The sequence below is a fragment of the Castor canadensis genome, chromosome 16 (genome assembly GCF_047511655.1).
Source record: "Castor canadensis chromosome 16, mCasCan1.hap1v2, whole genome shotgun sequence".
NCBI classification, from domain to species: domain Eukaryota; kingdom Metazoa; phylum Chordata; class Mammalia; order Rodentia; family Castoridae; genus Castor; species Castor canadensis.
The window spans coordinates 21,411,272-21,433,336 of NC_133401.1; the positions used below are offsets into that span (position 1 = coordinate 21,411,272).

The window sequence follows — 22,065 nt, forward strand, 5'->3', positions numbered from 1 at the left end:
TAAGGTTCATAGTAGCTTTATTCATAACAGCTACAAAGAGGAAACCACCCACGTGCTTGTCCACAGGTCGAAGGCTCAGTGCATCCTGGAGACTACCCAGGGGAAGCGACAGCACAAGGAGCAAAAATGAGCTCCATATCCCCAACTGCATGGAGGAATCTCACCAATGCCAAGCTAGAAAAAAAGCAGCCTGAGGCAGAGGAGCACACTGCTGGACTCCATTCCCAGGGGACAAGAAGTCAGGATGGAGTTCCCCCTTGCTGGAGAGGACTGCAATGAACAGAGTTTGAACTCACGGCTTCACACTTGCAAAGCAGGCGCTCCACCACTTGAGCAACAGCTCCAGTCCATTTTGCTCTAGTTATTTTAGAGATGGGGTCTCAAACTATTTGCCCAGGCTAGCCTCAAACCGAGGGTCTCCTGATTTCAGCCTCCCAAGTAGCTGGGATTACAGATATAAACCACTGGAATCCTGCTATAACAGCTATTTTTACAATCTTTTCCAATTCCAGCAGGGTCATCTTAGGTCTCAGTTGAGACACCCAGCTGTTGGTTGTTGGCTGTCGCTGTCGTCTCTCCAGCAGGGAGGAGGCTGTCCCCGATAGTTCAGCAGCCACTCAGGACGCCTGCTCCAGGCTAAATGCTGTACAGACGAGAAACTCCACAGTGCTTTTCTTTTTCTCAATGTCAGGTCCCTCCAAAGCATGCCTGGCTTCTTCACATTCCAGTGACCTTAGGCAATTGTTTTCTGTCTTACCCAGACCCATTTCTTACAGCTGTGCTGGAGTTTCTCAAACGCAGCTGCTCCAGGCTTTCACTGACGACCGCCTCCTGCCCCCTCGTGGCGGGAGCCGGAACTGCTGTGGCCGCAGCAAGGCGGGTGGCAGGTATGAGGTTATGAATCAAAATAATACTGACCCAGAGCAACGGTTACCTGTCCGCAACAGCTGTTGTGGGCGTCTGCCCAGCACGTGCCCACTCCAGACGTGTCTTGCTTTTTTTTTCTAAACTTTTTGTATATTTTGGTTTTAAATATTGACAAGACACAAGATGCAAAATTTGAAATACACAGGAGGCTACATACCTTCCTACCAAATTGGTCTCTGCGCAAGCAGTCAGTTTCTTTCCAAGACTAAAGTACACAGATGTGGGTATAAACAGATTCTTCTTCCAGGTACTGGATACTGAACTCAGAGCAAGTGTTCTACCACTGGAACCACACTTCCCAGTCTGCTTTTCTTTTTTTTTTTTTGCAGTGCTGGGGCTTGAACTCAGGGCCTCATGCTTGCTAGGCTTAGCAAGGCAGGCACTCTACCACTTGAGCCACTCCAATGCTTTTGCATCTTTTTATTAATGGACTCATGTTACTGAGACTCAAGGGCATTCTCCTTTTTCATTGTTGTATATTACACCACTGTGAACACCCACATCTCACCCATTTTACTGGTAATAATCTTTTGGGACATTTCCAGCCGGGAGCTGTTGCACAGGAAGTTGTCACAAATGTTTTAGTTTGTTTTGTTGAGCATATTTGCATGGATTTCCATGTTTGTAAGAGAGAGAGGGGCCTGGAGTACGCACAGGTAGCAAGGTATTCAGCAAATCGTTTCCCCACTTCCTCCACCCACTAGCACAGTAGAAAGTTCCAGTCCTTGCTGGGCATGGTGGTACACATCTGTAATCCCAGCTATGTGATCCGATGCCTGCCCTGCCTTTGGGCAAAAACATGAAATCCTATCCAAAAAGTAGCTAAAGGCAAAATAAATAAAAAGGGCTGGAGGAGTGGCTCAAGTGGTAGAGTGCCTGTGCAATAAGCATAAGGCCCTGAGTTCAAATCCCACTTCCTCCACATCCTCACCAGTCCTTCTCAGAAGAAAACTTGAACAGTTGGTTCTGTTGGTGGTCCTCCCCTTCTCTAAATCAGCAGATCCAGTCCCTAGGCTTGTGACAGCCAGCTCTATGGCCCTGGGAGCAGTGGAGCAAGCTGGAGTGGAGTCTCTAGTGATGACATCTATTTTTTTAAAAGCTGAGATAGAATTCACCTTACACCTGTAATCCCAGCTACCTGGGAGGCTGAGATTAGGAGGATTGAGGTTTGAGGCCAGCCCAGGCAAATAGTTCCCAAGACTTGATCTCCAAAATAACCAGAGTAAAATCAACTGGAGGTGTGGCTCAACTGGAAGTGTGCCTGCTTTGCAAGTGTGAAGCCCCGAGTTCAAATCCCACTCCCACACACAAAAAAAGCTGACATGTAATTCACTAATTCACATACCGTGAATCTAAAAGGTTGTGTGTCCATCAGCATCAATTCTAGAACATTCTCATCACCCCCTTGTAAGCAATTATTTTCCACTTCTCTTCCTGCCTCTGCCAGAGACTCACCCACTTTGTCTCCATGAGTTGCCCCGCTTTTTCCCCCTCACACAAATGGAGTCATACAGTATTTGTGTCAGTCTTCTTTACTCGCCATCATGTTTTTAAGGTGCATCATGTCACGTGTGCCGGCAGTTAGTTCATCCCTTTTTATGACTAATAAAAGGATGGACAGACCCTGCCCTACTTCATCCAGCCATAAACACTTGCACACTTGCAGCACTCCCACGTTGGGGCTGTGGAAGTAGGGCTGCTAGGGTCACTCATACAAGTTTTTACGTGGATGTGATTTCAGTTTTGTTGGGTATAAACACAAGAATGGAACTGCTGAATTCTTTGTGGTGCTAGGGAAGGAAACAAGGACCTCACACACGTTCAATAAACACTTCCCCACTAATTACACTGGTTTCTGTTTTTCATGTTTGAGACAGGGTCTGTAACTCACCATCCTCCTGAGTGCTGGGATTACAGCTGTGCTCTACCATGCCCAGTTCACTTGCAGTTTTTATTTTGTGTGTGTGTGTGGGGGGGTACCTGCTGCATATGAACAAGTCTTGAGGGGGGTGCTGAGAGAAAACAAGGTCCTCAGGGGTGACTGGGTGGTCTTGGGAAAGACAAATTGGGATGGTTAGGGACACAGATGAGGCACAATGCTGTGGGCATTAAGTTAGTGAGGTGGGAACTTGCTGAGGCTGGCCTCTGGGTGTGTTTAGCTTCTTCACTCCCGTAGCCCTGTGACTTTGGGGAAGTTGTTTCCTCGGCCTCGGTGGCCTGTTCGGTGGAATGAATCCCTTTCCAGGTCTATGGAGGTTTTAAGGGGACTAGACTGATGGGCACAGGTCACAAAGGCTCCCAAGTGTCAGCAGCAACTGTACCTGCTTCCAGGGGCTGGAGGCATAGAAGAGGGGCGCAAGGACTCTTGAAGACCTAGAGGACAATCTAGAGGCATCTGTGGGAGATGCCAGGCTTGGGGTGCTCCAGGATGCAGGACCACACCACCGGCCCTCCTCCACCTTGCACTCCCTCTCCCTTGATGGCATGCTGGTCCTCTGACTGGTGAAGGGCACTGGGCGGAGGGACCATTTCTAGGCAAGTCCATCATTCACTGCCCCAAATGGCAGGGGCATGAGCTCCGGCTAGGGAGGAAACAAGGTAGGCACAGAGACCCTGAGCACAGGACCAGGAATGGCTGGGAGATGGCTGTGTGGGATCTTTATTTTCTAAGTCTGTTTCCAACACTGCCAAGGACTGGTTACTAAAAACCAAGCTTTCAGGGACCCCTCCCCCAGGCAAGCCTGAGCTCCACCAGCCCCCTCCCCCTCCCTGCAGCACTTCGAAGCCTCTGGGCCTTTGCACTTGCGGTTTCCTCTTCCTTTCCCTCCAGATGTGGGGGAGGGCGTGCCCCTGACCACATTTTCTAGGGTGGGGACCCCTTGCCCTCGGGCCCCCCACTCGCACACAACTGTGTTTCCTTTGTGCTCCTGGCCATCTCAAGAGTGTCACCCTTGCCTTAAGAGGAGGAATATGTAGCTTGCTAAATATTTAACTAAATATTAATTCCTCACCAGGTCATAGCTCAGAATTCTAGACATAATGACCAAATTTGTTTTTCTTTTTTTTTGGTGGGACTGGGGTTTGAACTCAGGGCTTCACACTTGTGAAGCAAGCGCTCTATCGCTTGAGTCACACCTCCAGTCCATTTTGCTCTGGTTATTTGGGAGATGGGGTCTTGAGAACTATTTGCCCAGGCTGGCCTCAAACTCACTCCTCCATCCTCCTATTCTCAGCCTCTCTGGCAGCTAGGATTACAGGCGTGAGCCACTCGCTCCTGGTCAGCGGGACCACTTTAAATGCCTGGCTTTGATTCACTTTGCTCTTAGTAGAAGACATTCAAGATTCTTTGTGTGACCTTTCAAACACGCGTCACTCCAGGGTGCACACGGCCTGATTTCTTCAATCCCCGGGAAACCCCGCTTCGAAGGAAGACGCCACACGGCCACTCACACCCAGGCGGTTTATTGGGTCCCCGCAGGAGCTCAGGCCTGCATCACTGGGCGCGACATCTCGGCCTGCAGCTTCACCCCGGAGCCCGCGAAGCCGGTGCCACCCTGAAGAGGCAGAGGACAAGGGGGAGGGGCCGGGGTTGAGTGCTGGGCTCCAGGTGGCAGTGACCATCCCATAGCGGTTAGTGGAGTGGATGGCAAGGGGGGGGTGCACTCCTGAGACTGGGCAGAATGGGGCGGGGCCTAGAAGGGGCGGAGTCCCGGGGCAGGGAGGGGTTGGGGAGTGGGGGCGGAGCCCTGGAAAGCAGAGTGAGGGAGGAGGGGAGGGGAAGGATTGGGGAGGGGAGGCTCACCCGCTGCAGCACGATGATGTCGCGCTCTGTGAGCTTGTCTCCGTTCACCGGGTCCACCATGTCCTTCCGAATCAGCTTCTCCACGCACTCGAGGGTGACCACGGCCCCGCTGCGGGTGGGGGCGGCAGATCAGCGCCGGGAAAGCCCCAAGCCCGTCCCCGTTGCCCCCTCCCTCCCGCCTGCACTCACGAGGGCCGCAGCACGGCGCAGGGCGTGGCGTTGCTCAGGCTGTCGCGGGTCACGGCGCACACGTAGCGCTCGCTGCGCGTGATGAGCCCCACGCGGTCCACCGAGTCGTCGAGCGGCGTGAAGCGCACGGGCGTCAGGTCGGACATGCGCAGCGGCTTCCCCGACATGGGGCAGGTGACCGTGCGCGACTGCGGGCGGGGACGGGGTCAGCGGCGGGAGGTGGAAGGACGATGGGGTCCCTTTCAGGGCGGGAAGGGCCCCGGGAGACGCTGAGGGACAGGGCCACGGCGGGAGCTCACCGGCTTCTCCAGCTTGGTGGCCTTGGCCTCGGGAGTCAGCGATGGGATCCAGAAGCTGGGCAGCGCTTTGTCCTTGTCCTTGTCTTTGTCCTTGCTTAGGGGCCCTGCGCTGGGTCCAGGCTGGACACCATCTGTGGGGAAGGGAAGGGAGAGGCCCGATGAGCGCCCCGGGGCACCAGCGTGGGGCTCCCCACCCAAGTCCACTCATTCCCTGTCACCTGGGCCGGGCCCCAAGGGCATCTTGGACGTGAACGGGTTGAGCGGCCGGCTCACGATGGCCGCCTCCTTCTCCAGGAAGCCCCGCACCTGGTCCTGCGCCGAGGCGCGCTGCAGCTTTTTTTGCTCCTCCCGCCGCGCACCACGCTGCTTCTCGTAGGCCTGGGGGTAGAGGTGGGGGGTGCTGAGCTCAGAACCAGGTAAGAACCTCCCTCCCGCTGTGCTCCCCCTCAAACGAGAGATGGAGATCATCACCAGCGCTGTTTGGTGGAGGTTGGTGGGCAAGTTCAATAGGCCGTAAACCACAGGCATGGTAATGCATGCCTGTAATCCCAGCTTCCCAGGAAGTGGAAGCAAGAGGATCACTAGTTCAAAGCCAGTTCAGGCAAAGAGGTGGCCAGGCCTTATTTTGTTTTCAAGATAGGTGGTGGGGAATGCCTGTCATCCCAGCTACTTGAGGCAGAGGTAGGATCACAGTTGAGGCAGCTGGGCAAAAACACAATACCCAGATGGCTTTGGTGGCTCCCGCCTGTAATTCCAGCTACCCAGGAGGTAGAGATCAGGGGGAACGCAGTTTGAAGCCAGCCTGGCCAAGTAGTTTGTGAGACCCTATCTTGAAAATACCAACACAAAAAAGGGCTGGTGGAGTGGCTCAAGGTATAGGCCCTGAGTTCAAGTCCCAGTACTGGAGGGGAAAAAAAAAAAGCAGAAGACCCTATGTGAAACACAAACTAAAGGCAAAAGGACTGGGGATGTGGCTCAGTGGCAGAGCCTAAAATGCTGGGGATCAGTCCTCAGCACAGAATGGGGGCACCACACTCGCCTGTCCCCTCCCTTGGGCAGGATGCACAGTGGCTTCCCATAAAGCCAGTTTGGGACTAGTGTCCTCAGTCTTTCTTCCTTGACAAGGGTGTGGTCGACAGCCAAGAGTTTGGCTGGAGCTGGAACTTGAGCTCAAATCCCATCTTTGTCACTCATTGGCCTGCAGTGACTACTGTGACCTTTCCTGGCTTGTTTCTTCATTGATAAGATGGACTCTCATTGGTGACCCACCCTGGAGGTCCCTGGAGGGCGGGGAGGGGAACGCTACCTGAGGTGAGGTCTTTTTCCTCTTTGGGGCACTGGGGTTTGAACTCAGGGTCTCACACGCTTGCTAGTTAGGCACTCTACCGCTTGAGCCACTCTGCCAGCCCTTTCTTGTGATGGGTATTTTCAAGATAGTCTCAAGAACTATTTGTCTGGAGCTGGCCTCAAACCTCGATCCTCCTGATCTCTGCCTCTGGAGTAGCTAGGATTACAGGTGTGAGCCACCAGTGCCTGGCTCCAGGTGAGCTTTTAAAATGCTTATGGCACAAATGTAAAAATGATAAAATAAAAATAAATAAAATGCTTAGGACACATAATAATCGGTGCCCATTGCCTGCAGTACCTGATGCACTTGCCTGTAATCCCAGCACTCCAGGGGCAGAGGCACGAGAATGGAGAGTTGGAGGTGGGGGCGGAATGGGAATATGAAGGAGGGGGAAGCTGGTTTCAACTACACTCTATGCATGGAATCATCACAATGAAATCTCCGTGTACTATTAATGTATGTCAATTCAAAAGTCAAAGAAAAAAGAAAAAAAAAAGTTCTAGACCAACGTGGACACATGAGACCCTGTGGGCAATGCCTGGCCACCCCCTCAGTGGAAAGATTTGACCAGAAGTGTGGGGGGGGCAAATGGCACAGCAGGCAGAGGGAAGGGCACAGACAAAGGCCCCTAGGGGAAAGGAACTCAGATGGGAGGACACAGAGAGGCTCTGCCCAAACAGCCTGCCCACCTGTACCCCCTTTGCCCTGTCACTGTCACCTTCATCTGCCGGGCGATTTCCTTCTTCTGGTGCAGAATGTACTCCAGGATTGCCTCCCGTTCATACAGGTAACCATCTGGGCTGCAGAACACAGCTAGGGGTTAATCCCACCCTCACCAGTGGCTACTCACCCTGGTAGCACAGGGTTTCCAAATGCATTTACCTTGTGTCAATTTTTTTTAAAATGTCTTTGTCTTTTTTTTTTTTTTTCAAAAGTGGGGTTGAACTCAGGGCCTATCATGTAATCCATGCCTCCATCCCTTTTTGGTTTGTATTTTGTTTTTGAGGCAGGGTCTTGCTAATTTTGTTCAGGATGGCCTTGCACTCCCAATCCTCCGACCTCCACTTGCTGAGTAGCCAAGATTACAGGTGTGTACTGCCACGCTTCGCTTCTGTGGTAAATTCTTGTGCCAGGCCCACACAGTTTTAATTCTCATGACTTTACAGACTGCTGTACTGTGTAGGGAACGTCTTGCGCCAGGAAGGGTGAACTCATCAGGCCTGGACTGTCCAAACTCTGTGCATTCCAAAAAGAAAGGTCTTGCCTCTGACAGGCTTCTGGGAGAAGACCCCTAAAGCCCCTGGAATCCTAGCACCCATATCTGATTTTAAACTGTAGCCTTTCACAGTAATAAAATGTCACCATGAGTGTAACAGTTGTGCTGAGTTTTGTGATGTTTACTGGATAACCGAAGATGGCTTTGAGGAGTGAGTGTCATCAGTATCTCTGTAAGAGCATATGTTTACAGGCTGGGTGTGGTGGTAAATGCTTATAATCCCAGCCACTCTGGAAGTAGAAGTAAGACAATCATGATCTGAGGCTGACACAGGCAAAAGTACCAGAAAAACAAACTAAAAGCAAAAGAAGGGGAGTGTGGCTCAAGTGGTAGAGCTCCTGCCTCCCAAGCATGAGGACCCGAGTTCAAATCCCAATACCACCAAAAAAAAAAAAGTACACATATTTAGTCACTGGACTAAGTACCTTACACCTATCATCTTGCTGAAGCCACTGCTGAACTGCCAGAGGCAGGTAATGGTGCATGCTTCACCAGGTGAGCTGCTGTCACCCGTCAGCATCATTTCAAGAGCCCCCTACCCTATTTTGAATATATTCTTTTCCACGTGCTGTGAGATAGGGCTATGACCAAGTCACATCTCAGACAGAAACACTGAGGCTCTGAGCCATCAATGTCTGGCCCAGAGTGCCCTGGGTACGCAGGTGGCCAAACCCACACGCAGCTCCCCATGGCTGGTTCCCTCCCCCTCAGCAGCTCACGTGACGACAGGGTCATGGCAGGGCTGCAGAGAGAGGCAGCAGCAGTCGAAGTCCTTCACAGCGTCCCGACTCAGTCGGATGTTCTGGGTTCCATAGCCGGAGGCCGCTGGGGACAGAAACGGCAGTGGTGGAGTGGCGTGGACAGGGACAAACCTCTCTACAAAGCCCGAAGAGAACGCGGGGGCTGGGAAGACTTCAGGACTAATGCAGGAAGGTACCCGAGCAGTTACTCAAGTGGTAGAAGATGCACAGAGAGGTGGTGACTCTGACACATTTGGGTCCCCAGTCCAGTACCTGTGTCCTTCTTCTTCTCGTGGTAGGTGTAGACAGCCCCTGCTGTGCAGTTCTTGCCATGCCGCGTCATCCTGGGGGAGGAAGGGAGAGTTGAAGGGTGCTGGGATGGGAAGCTGCCAGCACAGGGAAAATCTTTTTTTTCTTTTTTGGAGGGGGGGTACTGGACTTGAACTCAGAGCGTTCACCTTGAGCCACTCCACCAGCCCTCTTTTGTGATGGGTTTTTCCAAGACAGGATCTTGAGGAAATATTTGCCCACGGCTGGCTTTGAACCACAGTCCTCCAGATCTCTGCCTCCTGAGTAGCCAGGATTACAGGCGTGAGCCACAGGGCCCTCAGAACTGAGCAGCCCCCTCGGGTGGAGGGGAGGATGGGAGGGTGCGGGGAGCCGAGGTCATGTGGCTGTCCCCCAAGACTCACCTGAGCTTACCTAAATACAACCTGTAACAACAAGAGTTGTTTGGAGGTGGGAAGGGGGTGCAGAACAGGTGGCAGAGGTGCCATTAGCATTTTTTAAAAGACACTGAGGAAGATGTCATTTTGGAAGGTCAGCGGATCGGGGAACACCCCAGATGAACCCTGCAACTCTACAAGTCCATTCTGCCTCCGCTTCTACTCCCAAAGTGGCCACTTGCACTGACCAGCCCAGTGATTGGCTCAGCGCTGGGCGCTCAGAACCAATCAGTGCTGGCCAACCCATTAGCACATGGTGATTGGGTCACAAATAGGTCAATCAGAGAGCAGCTAAGATTAGGGCTCTACAGGAAGAGGACATCTTTCCATGCTCCTATCAATCTGGGTTTTTTTGTGGTGATGGGGATTTGAACTCTGGGCTTCCCACTTGCTAGCAGGAGCTCTTCAGCTTGAGTCATGTCTCCAGCCCTTATCAGTCATTTATTGCTATTAAAAGAAATATTATTGAGAGCCCTTGTCCATTTTTCTACTGGGTAGCTTGCCTTTTTACTGCTAAATTATAAGACTTTTTTTTTTTTTTTCAGCACTGGGGTTTGAACTCAGGGCTTCCAGCTTGCTATGCAGGTGCTCCATTGCCCAAGCCATACTTCCTATCCAATTTGCTCAGGTAATTTTGGAGATGGATGTCTGGAGATCTGCTCAGGTTCTCCTTGAACTGCAACGCTCCAGATTCAGCCTCTCAAGAAGCTAGTATTACAGGTGTGAGCCACAGGCCATCAGCTACATTTTAAAAGACGATAAATGTAACAGTATGCTTTAAAAATATCTAGATTTCCATTGGGTTGGAAACTGTATCCTTTGCAACTAAGCTCAGGAGACTTTTTAGATAGAATTTAAAGACCAGTGAGATAAGTACGTCAGCAAAGCATGCACTGTTGGGTGGAGTAGTGCTCACCTGTAATCTGTAATCCCAGCCTGAGCTACATAGCACATCCCTGTCTCAAAAGAAAGAAAGGGAGGGAGGGAGGGGGAGAGAGAGAGAGAGAGAGAGAGAAAGAAAGAACGGTGCTGGTGGCTTACACCTGTAATACTAGCTACTCAGGAGGCAGCGACTGAAAGGATTATAGTTTGAAGCCAGCCTGGGTAAATAGTCCTTGAGTCCCTATCTCAAAAAAACCCATTACCAAAAAGGGCTGGTGGAGTAGGCCCCAAGTTCAAACCCCAGTATGGGAAAAAAGAGAAAAAAAAAAAAAAAAAAAGAAACTGGAAACTAGCAGGGTTTGGTGGTGCACACCTGTAAGCCCAGCACTTGGGAGGCTGAGGCAGCAGGATCCTGAGTTTAGACCAGCCTGGGCTACAGGTGAGACCCTGTCTCAAAACAAACAAACCATCCAACCCCAAAGTATACCAGCAAACTAGACACATGCCTGTGCACAATGAATGGGTGAAGAAACTGCAAGTTACATAAACCTGGCGGCGTTGTCACACCAACAGCCTGGCTATCTCTCACAGACACCACTCAGGCAAGAGAAGCCGGACCTAAGAGAAAGCTTACTGTAAGTGCCATGGATACGAAGTTCAACACTCACAGAAGTAATTACAGCTTATAAATTGGGTTTCCTTTGGGTGGTGGAAGTGGCTGGCAGGGGTCCTGCAAAGCAAGGAAGCTGGCCCTGGGAGGCTGGAAGGCTCTCTTTACATCTGGGCGTGGTGACATGGGTGTGTTCACTCTGAAAGCCACTGGGCTACACAGTTAGGCTTTCTGTACTGCCCTGTAGATGTTCTAGAAAGAAGGAAGGGGGAGCCCGTTCCTATTCTTCATTCTGAACACACCCCGAGCCCCCTTGCTTCAAAGCCCACAGCCACTGTCACTTAGCACATGTGAGGGCATTTAGGGTACATTCTTTTTTGGTTTTCTGCAGTGCTAGGAGTTGAACTCAGGGCTTTGCACTTGCCAGGCAGGTGCTCTACCACTTGAGTCATGCTTCCAAGTCCTTTTTACTTTGGCTACTTTTAAAATTTTGTCTATTTTTGCAGTACTGGGGCTTGAACCTTGAGCCACTCTACCAGCCCTTTTTCATGACGGATTTTTTTGAAATAGGGGCTCTCAAACTATTTGCCAGCACTGACTTCAAACCCCGATCCTCCTGATTTCTGCCTCCTGAGTAGCTAGGATTACAGGAGTGAGCCACTGGAGCCCAGAACTGCTTTGGTTATTTTTAAGATGGGGTCTCACATTTATGCTGGGGCTGCAATCCTCGTTATGCTGGGGTGACAGGCACATGCCACAGTGCCCAGCTTTATTTGTTGAGATGGGGTCTCAAGAACTTCTTGCCTGAGCTGGGACTTGAATTGTGATCCTGCCTATGGCATAAATGTTTAAAAGGGGAATTGCAGGCTGAAAAGGTATGTGCATTTGGTAGAATCTGCCAGTTGCTGTCCATCCAGTCAGGTTAACACCTCTCCAAAGCCTGGGACGGCTGGCTCCCTACACCTGCACAGCAGGTTACCAGTTCAGTGAGCACAGTGTTCAAGACACACTGGGAGAGGACGCCTTACTGTCTCCCATCAACCAGGCACTAAGCCTGGAAAAGCTGCTCCTACTCTAATGCCCGAGTTCCTCAAAATCACAGTGATCGGCAAAGTCTCCCAGTGGAAACCACAAGGCTGCCTGCCGGATGCTGGTGACTTACGCCTGTAATCCTAGCTACCTGGGAGGGACTGAGATGGGGAGGATCAAGGTTCAAGACCAGCACTGGCAAAGAGTCCCCGAGACCCCCATCTCCAAAATACCCAGAGCAAAATGGACTGGAGGTGTGGACCAAGCGATAGAGGGCCTGCTTTGCAAACTGGAATCCAAGTTCAAGCCCCAGTCCAGCCCACCCCCCCCAACACACACACAGAAGAGAAAGAAACCACAGGGCTTATGAAGAGAATGGGTGTGGCACAGTACTCATAAAACTGTGCCACACATGCCGAAACAGACAGGCCCAACGGAACAGGGTGGGTGGTCTTACACGTTAAGTGGTTAAGAAAAGTATATACACTAAAAACCATGGCATTGACTTTGACAGCCATGTGAAGGCTGCTGTGGAAATGAGCGCTGCTGTGAGGTAGTAGAAGGAGATTAGCTGAGATCTCACAAAAGTTTTAGAACCAGCAAGGAAAAGAGGTGGGGGAAACACGCATGCTCACACGTCTGGGATCCATCTCGTCTTTCCTCACAGGTGCACAGAAGCAAATGGGAAATTCCTGCTAGGCTCACAGATTTCCTAATCTGTCAACTGCAGGGTTATACATTTATGTTTTTTTTCCCTTTCTTTCTTGGTGATACTGGGGTTTGAACTCAGGGCCTAGGCAGGCACTCTACTTTTTGAGCCAGGCCCCTAGTCCTTTTGCTTTAGGCATTTTTGCCCAGGGCCGGCTGTGGACTGTGATCCCTCTACCTACAGCCTCCTTGCATGGCTGGGATTACAGACACACACCACCATGCCTGGCTTATTGGCTGAGATGAGGTCTTATTTTTTGCCAGGAATGGTCTGATGTTCCCAATATCTGCCTCCCAAGTAGCTGGGATTACAGGTACAGGCCACCATACCTGGCCTAAATTCACATTTTCAAAACAAGTGTTATAGCAAAATGGATTGAAGATGCACTCCCGCAAATCAACAAGAAAAATCAGCTACCTCTACAGAATAATGAGCAAGAACTAGGTTTGCTAGAGAAAAAGGGTTTTTTTTGGGGGGGTGGGGGCTGGTACTGGGTTGAACTCACAACCTCAGGTTTGCTAGGCAGGCGCTCTACCACTTGAGCCACTCCACCAGCCTCAGGCAAGGGATAGGAAGAGCCAGAAGAAACTTAAAACCCCAACAAGCATACAAAGAGACACTAATGTGACTGACTGGGAGCCGTCAGCCACTGAGTAGGCAAAGCTGTGAGGGCAGGCGAAGACCAAGGTTTGGGGCTGTGGGTGACACTGGTGGGAAGGCGGAGGGCAGCCATGGGGAACACAGGCAAAGTGTACGGAATCAAGCTCTCAGGTGCATCTGCCCCAAGACACTGTGGAGCTCTGTGCCAGGGGACAGGTAGAATGTTCACAGTGCTGTGATCTACCCTGAGGGGCGTCACGGCCACTGGATGGCCCTCTCTGGGAGAATGGATAACAAAGGCAGTGACTGGCCAGCTGTGAGGTACAACCATGGGTGGATGTTTTTAACTCAGTTCTTTTACTTTTTGTTTTTGGCAATACAGGGGTTTGAACTCAGGACCTTGCTTGTGCTAGACAAATACTCTACCACTTGAGCCATGCCAACTTGTTTTATTTTTTTTGAGACAGGGTCTCACTGTGTAGCCCAGGCTGGCCTCAACTCAAGATCCTCCTGCCACTGCCTCCTGAGTGCTGGGATTACAGGCACAGACCACCACACCAACATTGGTGGATCTTAAAAAAAAATGCTGGATGTTTTAAAAAAGTAAAAAATAAAATAACAATCCTATACCAAGTATGCAGATGAAATCTATAGGTACACAAAATGATATGTTTCAAAGAATCCTACACACTGGGCATGGCAGTGCAGGCCTATAATCCCAGCACTTGGGAGGCTGGGCTACAGAGAGACCCTGTTTCAAGACTGATTAAGTGTGAGAGCCTGGTGCCGGTGTCGCATGCCTGTAATCCCAGCAACTCAGGAGGCAGAGATCAGGAGGAGCAAGGTTCAAGACGAGCCTGGGCAAATTGTTTACAAGACACTTTCAAAAATAACCATCACAAAAATAGGGCTGGCAGAGTGGCGGAAGGCCCTGAGTTCAAGCCCCAGTACTGCAAAAAGAAAAAAAAGATTAAGTATATGAGTTTGGTTCTCTGCTCGCTACATGATCCTGGGGTGGTGATTTCTTTTGTGAGCCTCCGTTTCCCCTGGTGCAAAAATTGAATAACCACGGATTTATCATCGGGATTAGAGGGCTGTGTGAGTCATGCTCGGAGCATGGCACGCTGGAAATATTCTAGATTCTTCCCTCTTCCAGAGCTGTAAACAGGATCCAAGAGTTGGGAGAACAGCGCAACTAAGGGTTCCAGGAAGGTAAAAAAGCGACTTCCTCTTTGGCGCCCCCTTGTGGTTGCTTTAGAAAACTTGCCTTTTGCATTCAAAGCTTGAACAGCAAAGCTCTCCTGCCTGCAGAGCTCGCTCTCCCTCTACTGGCGGCTTCTGCTCAGAAGTCAGGTTTGGCTTTAGGAATAGTGAGCTACACAGGCTAAATTCTTTCATTCCCTTTGTCTTTTTCTTTGCGGGACTATGGAAGGAAGAAGGAAGTCATGGCCCCCGGTTCTACCACTTGAGCTCTTCACCCCAGCCCTTGAACACTCCATCTTCCTTCCTGCCTCCACTTCCCAAGGAGCAGGGATTACGGACCGGCTCCACCATGCGCTGCTACAGACCTCAACAGTTTGATTTTTTTTTGGGGGGGGCAGTACTAAGGTTTGAACGCAGGGTCTACACCTTGAGGCACTCCACCAGCCCTTTTTTTTGTGATGGGCTTTTTCGAAATAGGGTCTCACGAACTATTTACCCTGGGCTTTGGCTTTGAACCACTCTCCTCCTGATCTCTGCCTCCTGAGTAGCTGGGATTACAGATGTGAGCCACTGGCGCCACTTGTTTGATGAGTTTTGGCAATGTGTGCATCTCCTCTCACCCCAAGCAACACATAAAACATCAGCTGGAAGCGGGGTGCCAGCGTTCCACACCTGTAATCCCCGCTACTCAAGAGGTAAGAGATTAGGAAGATTGGGGTTCGAGGCCAATCCAGGCGAATAGTTCACGAAACCCTATCTTCAAACAGGGCTGGCAGAGTGGTTCAAATGGTAGAGGGCCTGCCTAGCAAGCATGAGGTTGAGTTCAAATCCCATTCATATCCAAAAAAAAAAAAAAAAAAAAAAAACCCAAAAGATACAAAACATCTTTATTTCCTCATAAAATCCCTTGTGTTGTGGTGTTGTTCCCAGTCACTGGCCCCTTCATCTGCCAGGTTCCTCCTTCCACATTCCCAGTTCTCAGGCCTCTCCACTGAGCGTCCAGCACCTGCTGCCTCCCTCACTCATGTGCCACCTGCTTCCCAGCCCCAACCCCTGGCTTCCACCCTAGCCTCCCCCAACTGCCACTCAGGAAGGTCGTGGTGACCTCATGAACAAATTCCCTGCTCTATTCTTAGTTGTCAACTGCCTTGACCCTCTGTGGTATTTGGCACCAGGAGCCCATGCTTTCCTAGAGACAAGCTGCCTGGGTGTTGCATGGCCAAGAACAGAGGTTTCTCCGTGGATAGGGGAATGAGCACTCTCTCCATGAGTGGCAAGGACAGCTATAGAGGGGATATTCTGTCAATTTTGCTGGGTAGTAATGAGAATAATGACACAGAAAACTGCTTGAAAGCTGTTTTCTGGGATTACACCTGTAATCCCAGCTACTCAGGACGCAGAGGTAGAAATATGGACAGTTCTAGGCCAACTGGGCTACATAATGAGTTCAAGTCCAGCTTGGGTAATTTAGCAAGATCCTATCTCAAAATAAAAATGAAAGTAGGGCTGGGGAGCTGGATCAGTGGTAGAGTATTTGCCTAGCATATGTAAGACCCTGGGTTCAATCCCCAGCACCAAACAAACAACCAAACAAAAACCCTGCTTGCCCTTGATTCCCGACTGTGTGCTGACCCTGAGTCCCTGATGCCATCAATCCATCAGCTGTCTAACCTGAACCACCTCTAAAGCCCATCCTGCCATCTTCTCTTTGCTGACAGGCACCTGAGGCTTAGCAAAGGAAGTAACATGCCTAGGGCAGTGATTCTCAAAGTAAGGCCCAGGAACCCCTGGGGTCCTTAACATACTTTCTGGGAATCCCAATTATTTTCCACAATATTCAAATGGGCTGGGGGGCGTGGCTCAAGCAGTAGAGCACCTGCCTAGCAAGCACAAGAGCCTGAGTTCAAACCTCAGTACCACCAAAAAATAAATTAGTACTAAAATGTTATTTGCCTTTGTTCTGCTTATCATCTCCCAAGTATACAGTGGGATTTTCCAGAGGCTGTAAGAGGTGTGAGGACGAAATAGCTCTGACAGCTAACTGAAAGTACTCATGTGCATTGTATCTTGTTTTTTTTGGAGGCTGGGTCTCACTGTATCCTCCTGGCTGGCCTTGAACTCCCTATACAGCTCAAGTTGCCCTGAAACTTGCTATCCTCCTGCCTCAGTCTGCCACATGTGCCACTATGCCTGGCTCTGTCTTAGGTTTTAAAAGGTCTTTTTGGTTATTTTTTGGCTGATGGAGTGGCTCAAGTGGTAGAGTTCCTGTCGCATGAGGCCCTGAGTTCAAACCCCAGTACTGCCAAAAAAACCAAAAAAATTGAAAAAGGTCTAGTTTTTTTATGCTAAGTGAAAGAAATCAGGCACAAAAGACCAAACGTTATATGCTTCTGCTGCCATCCCATAGAGATAGATTACAGGCTGCCACAGGCTGGGGACAGGATGGGATGTGGAGTGATGCCAGTGGGGACGGGGCTTATTGGGTGGGAGAGGGGGTGATTTAAATCTTCTGGAATCTGCTGAATGTGATTGCTCACACCTATAGTCCCTGCAGCCCAGAAGGCTGAAGCAGGAGGACCGAAGCAGGTTACATGGGGGAACCCTGTTTCAAAAAAAGAAAAAAATCTGGAATCAGGTACATGATAAAATATATAAAAACTCACCAAATTACACTTTTTTTTTTGAGTACTGGGGTTTGAACTCAGAGCCTTCACCTTGAACCATTCCACCAGCCCTTTTTTGTGATGGGTTTTTCGAGATAGGGTCTCAACAGCTATTTTCCCAGGCTGGCCTCGAACTGCAATCCTCCTGATCTCTGCCTCCTGAGTGGCTGGGATTACAGGCTGAGCCACACCCTGGATGCACATTTTGTTTGTTTATTTTTGCAGCTGGGAAGGGTCCTGGAACCTTGTGCATTCCGGGCAAGCGCTCTACCTCTGAGGTGAATCCCCAAACCTGAACTCGACTTTCCTTTTCTTTTTTTTTGGTGAGACTGGGGTTTTTTGTTTTGTTTTGTTTTGCAGTACTGTGCATGGCTGGGACTGGAGTTTTGAACTTAGGGCATCGCACTTGCAAAGCAGGCTCTCTACCTCTTGAGTCACACCTATAGTTCGTTTTGCTGTAGTTATTTTGGAGATGGGGTCTCCCAAACTATTTGCCCAGGCTGGCCTTGAACCTTGATCCTTCCAATCTCAGCCTCCTAAGTAGCGAGGATTACAGGTGGGAATCACTGGTGCTCAGCTCTGCTCTGCTCTTTATTTGTGGTGCTGAGAAAGGAAACCAGGACCTCATACATGGTGAGCAAGTCCTTTTCCACTGAGCTATACCCCAGCCCCTAAGCTGAAGGCTTTTTTTTTTTGTTCCTGTTACTACTTTTTTTCATTTTTGAGACACCAAGTAGCCCAGGCTTGTCTGGAACTCTCCATTCCCCTGCCTCATCCTCCCAAGTGCTGGGACAACAGGCATGCACCATCACGCTCAGCTTCTTGGTTGAGATGGAGGTCTCGCTAACCTTTTGCCATAGTGCCCTGGAACCAGGATCCTCCCAAGTATCTGGGATTACAAGCATGAGTCACTGTGCCTGGCCGATGCTAAATTTCATTGGCAATATACAACCCATATTTAGGTTTCATAAAATTCCATTTCAAACATAGATCCCTGCCCCCCAGCTATTCTAAACACATTTATGAAGCTTTTCTATAACTACATCAAGTATTGGTGTTTAGATTTAAATTAATTATGATGTAATCAAAATTTAAAATTCAGGCCAGGCACCAGTGGCTCATGCCTGTAATCCTAGCTACTAACGAGGCAGAGATCAGGAGAGTCAAGGCTCAAAGCCAGCCTGTGAAAATAGTTCACCAGACCTTATCTCGAAAAAACCCAACACAAAAAAGGACTGTTGGAGCAGCTCAAGGTGTAGGCCCTAAATTCAATCACCAGTACTGGGAAAAAAAAAAAGCTAAAGAAGCCAGGCACAGTGGCTCTTAACTGTAATGCTAGCTACTCAGGTTCAAGGTTGGCTCTGGCAAAAAGTTAGTGAGACCCGCCCCCCCCATCTCAACAAACAAGCCAGGCGTCTGTCATCCCAGCTACATGGGAGGCATAAGTAGGAAGGCCATGGTCCGAGGCCAGCCCCTGGCCAAAAGGTGAGACACTAACTGAAGATAACTAGATACAGGCATCAGCGGCTCACACCGTAATCCTAGCTATGTGGCAGACTGCAATGGTGGAGGCATCAGTTCGAGGACCCCATCTCCAAAATAACCAGAGCAAAATGGACTGCAGGTGTGGCTCAAGCAGTAGAGCACCTGCTTTGCAAGTGCGAAGCCCTGAGTTCAAATCCCAGTACCAGAGAGAGAGAGAGATGTACTTCTCTAAGAGCTCAGAGAGTCTCTTAGGTTTTCTATTAATGGCTGACATTTGTTGCAGAGTTTCCAGGACGAGGCCCTTCAGCATTTTACTCCTCTGCACACAACTCAACAAGCTGCTATACATGAGGAAACGCAGCATGTAAGTGTCCAGGTCATACAGCCAATGAATCGTGCAGCCATACTGTGCATACTGTGATAGGATCAGTTAACCATCTTCTACCCTAGGCCTGGGGAAGGTGTATTGTCAATAAACTAAGAATCCAGCCAACCAATACATTATTCACAAAAGCATTAAAAGAATAGGAATATTCTTGGGAGGCAGAGATAGGGAGGATCACGGTTCAGGGCCAGCCCAAGCAGAAAGTTAGCAAGACTTCATCTCAACATATAAGCCAGGTATAGTAATGTGTGGCTGTAATCCCAGCTACTCCCAGGTGTAGATAGGAGGATCATGGTCTGGGTAAAAGTCATGAGAGCCTATTTGAAAAACAGGTACAGCAAAAAAGTGCCTGCCTAGCAAGTGCAAAGCTCTGAGTTCAAAGCCCAGGCCACCAAATACAAAAAAATGAACAAACAAAAAAAGTGAGAAAATACAGGCCCAAGGCTAGAAGTGGAGCTTAGTGGTAGAGCGTGTGCTTAGCATGCTTGAGGCCCTGGGTTCAATTCCCAACACACACACCTGAAATAAAAGAGGCCCAGAGATGGAGCGTTTCAAAATGGAACATAAGCTCAGGCTAAGAGACAAATTGCTAGGTAATGAGTGTGGAGGAATGACAGAACTGAAAACCACCATTTCTCAGTCACCAGGGGTGGATGACAAGGCGGCTCAGACAATGGCCAGTAAGGGAGAGCCCGATGGGACCTGGACAGTCACATAATTGCTTCTGAAAGTGAGAAAATTTTTTTATGATGGTGAGTCTGAAGCCAGGTGTGGTGGCACATATTTGTAATCCCTGCACTCCCAGCAGTCAGGAGGCTGAGGCAGAAGGATCAAGAGATCCAGCCTGGGCTACATAGGAGACACTCTCAAAACAAAACCAAGCTCCCAAACAAAACAAAACAAAACAAGCCTTACAACTCAATAATAAACACAATCCAGCCAAAAGCAGAGTGTGGGGAAAAAAAACAAAAGAACGATCTAATTTTTAAAGTGGCAAAAGATAGAACAGACATTCTCCAAAGGCAGTATAGGAATGGTCAAAAAATAAGGCCATGAAAAAATGCGTGACATCACTAATCGGGAAAGAAGTGCAATAAAACCACACTGAGGCCAGGCCCTGTGGCTCATGTCTGTAATCCTAGCAATTTGTGAGGCTGAGATTGGGAGGACTGCAGTTCAAGGCTAGCCCAGGGAAATGGTTGAAGAGACCCCATCTCCACAATAACTAGTACAAAATGGACTGGAGGTGTGGCTTAGGCAGTAGAGGGCCTGCCTAGCAAGCATGAGGCCCTGAGTTCAAACCCCAGTGCCACCACCACAGTTTGATCAAGCAATTTCACTGCCAATACAAACAAACACATCCACACAGAGCTTTGTAAACAAATGTTGACAGCAGCATCACTTGTAACAGCTAAAAATAATAATATTATTCAAAATGCTTATCACCCAATGAATGGAAAAATAAATGTGGTGTGTCTGGTAGAATGGAATATTATTCGGCCATAAAAAAGAATGAAGAACTGATACATGTTACAACATGGATGAACCTTGAAACAATAGCTAAGTCAAAGAAGCCAGTCACAAAAGACCACCCACTGTATGACTACATTTGAATGAAATGTACACAGCAGGCATATTCACAGAGATAGAAAGTAGGGTAGTGGTTGTGCTGGTGTGTATACTGTGTGGCTCACACCTGTAATCCTAGCTACTTGGGAGGCTAAGATCAGGAGGATAGAGATTTGAGGCCAGCTCTGGGAAATAGCTTGAGAGACCCCCCTCTCCAAAATAACCAGAGCAAAATGGACTGGAGGTGTGGCTCAAATAGTAGAGCCTGCTTTCCAAGTGCAAAGCCCTGAGTTCAACCCCAGTCCCACCAAAAAAAACCCCAAAAAAGTAGCTTAGTGGTTGTCTAAGGCTGGGGATGGGAAGGACTGAGAGGAAATGGTTTATGACTGCTAATGATTCTGGGTTTCTTGAGGTGATGAAAATGTTCTAAAATTGATAGTGGCAATTGTTGCACAGCTCTGTGAATATACTAAGAACCACCAAATTACACACCTTAAGTAGATGAAGTACTTATTATGTGAATTATATCTCCAGAAGCTAATTTAAAAAATAAAAGGGAGGTGGGTGCGGGTGGCTCACACCTGTAATCCTAGCTACTTGGCAGGCTGGAATCCAGAGGATCGGGTTGGAGGCCAGCCAGGGGGAAAAAAACTTTCAAGATCCCATCTCATCCTATCTCAATCAAGCTGGGATCAGTGGTGAGTGCCTGTTATCGCAGTGTCTGCAGAAAGTCTAAAATAGGAGGATCCATTCCAGCCTGGGCAAAATGAGAGCCCCTATCTCCAAAATAACCAGAGCAAAAAGGGCTGGAGGCGGGGCTCAAGCGGTAGAGCGCCTCCCTCATGAGCTCCAGGACCTCCGTTCAAACCCCAGTACCGACAAAAAAATGGGGGTGGAGGTAAGCTGGGAATGGCGGCACACACCTGTGTGTGTGGGGGGGGAGGTGTTGAGTTCCGGGCTGTCTGTTCTACAGAGCGAAACCCTCTCTCAAAAAAAATAAAAATAAAAAAGGTAAATCTGGACCTTTTTTTTTTTTTGGCAGTACTGGGATTTGAACTCAGGGCGCGACACTTGCTAGGTCGGTGCTTTTACCGTTTGAGCCACTTCGCCAGTCTTTTTGTGTGTGTGTGATGGCTTTTTTCGAGATAGGGTCTCGAGAATAGTTTGCTGGGGGCTGGCTTCGAACCGCGATCCTTCTGATCTCTGCCTTCTGAGTAGCTAGGATTACAAGAGTGAGCCACCAGCGCCCGGCTACGGTAAGGGATTCTCACATTATTTTATCACTTTTATATAAGTTTGAATATTTTCGTAGTAAAACATTTAAAATAACGTGCTTGAAGGAGTCTTCAAGGCCCAAGTTCACACTGCATCTGCAGCACAATCAGGATGTAAGGCAACGACTGCCTGACCCCAAAGCTCCACAATGGAAAACGTTGAATCCTACATTAACCCCAAGGGAACAGGGATGTGGAGACTGCAACCACAGGTGACTGCGCCACTCACTGCCGCCCGCCCACCCTCCGCTTCGTAGCTGGGAAACTAAGACCAAAGAAGAAATCCTACTTCTTCAACTCCCACTGCTTAGGACCCCCACACAGCCAGGTTCCTAGTCCCCTTCCTCCAG

At 49.4% G+C, this 22,065-nt stretch overlaps 1 protein-coding gene across 2 annotated transcripts in view; it reads right to left on the bottom strand.

Moving 5' to 3' along the window:
• Positions 1 to 22,065, bottom strand: part of Nosip (nitric oxide synthase interacting protein) — a 22,451-nt gene continuing 386 nt past the window's right edge. Inside the window, exons 2-9 of one of the 2 annotated variants that reach the window (XM_020159963.2) lie at positions 8,855 to 8,925; positions 8,561 to 8,666; positions 7,284 to 7,365; positions 5,436 to 5,595; positions 5,218 to 5,348; positions 4,919 to 5,106; positions 4,730 to 4,838; positions 4,374 to 4,481 (exon numbers count right to left, since the gene is read on the bottom strand). In XM_020159963.2, coding sequence (XP_020015552.1) covers positions 4,410 to 4,481; positions 4,730 to 4,838; positions 4,919 to 5,106; positions 5,218 to 5,348; positions 5,436 to 5,595; positions 7,284 to 7,365; positions 8,561 to 8,666; positions 8,855 to 8,924 — 918 coding nt within the window. In that variant the 5' untranslated portion in view covers position 8,925 and the 3' untranslated portion in view covers positions 4,374 to 4,409. Of the gene's footprint in view, positions 4,482 to 4,729; positions 4,839 to 4,918; positions 5,107 to 5,217; positions 5,349 to 5,435; positions 5,596 to 7,283; positions 7,366 to 8,560; positions 8,667 to 8,854; positions 8,926 to 22,065 lie in introns of those variants that run through there. The other variant, XM_074057959.1, reaches the window with a different exon arrangement.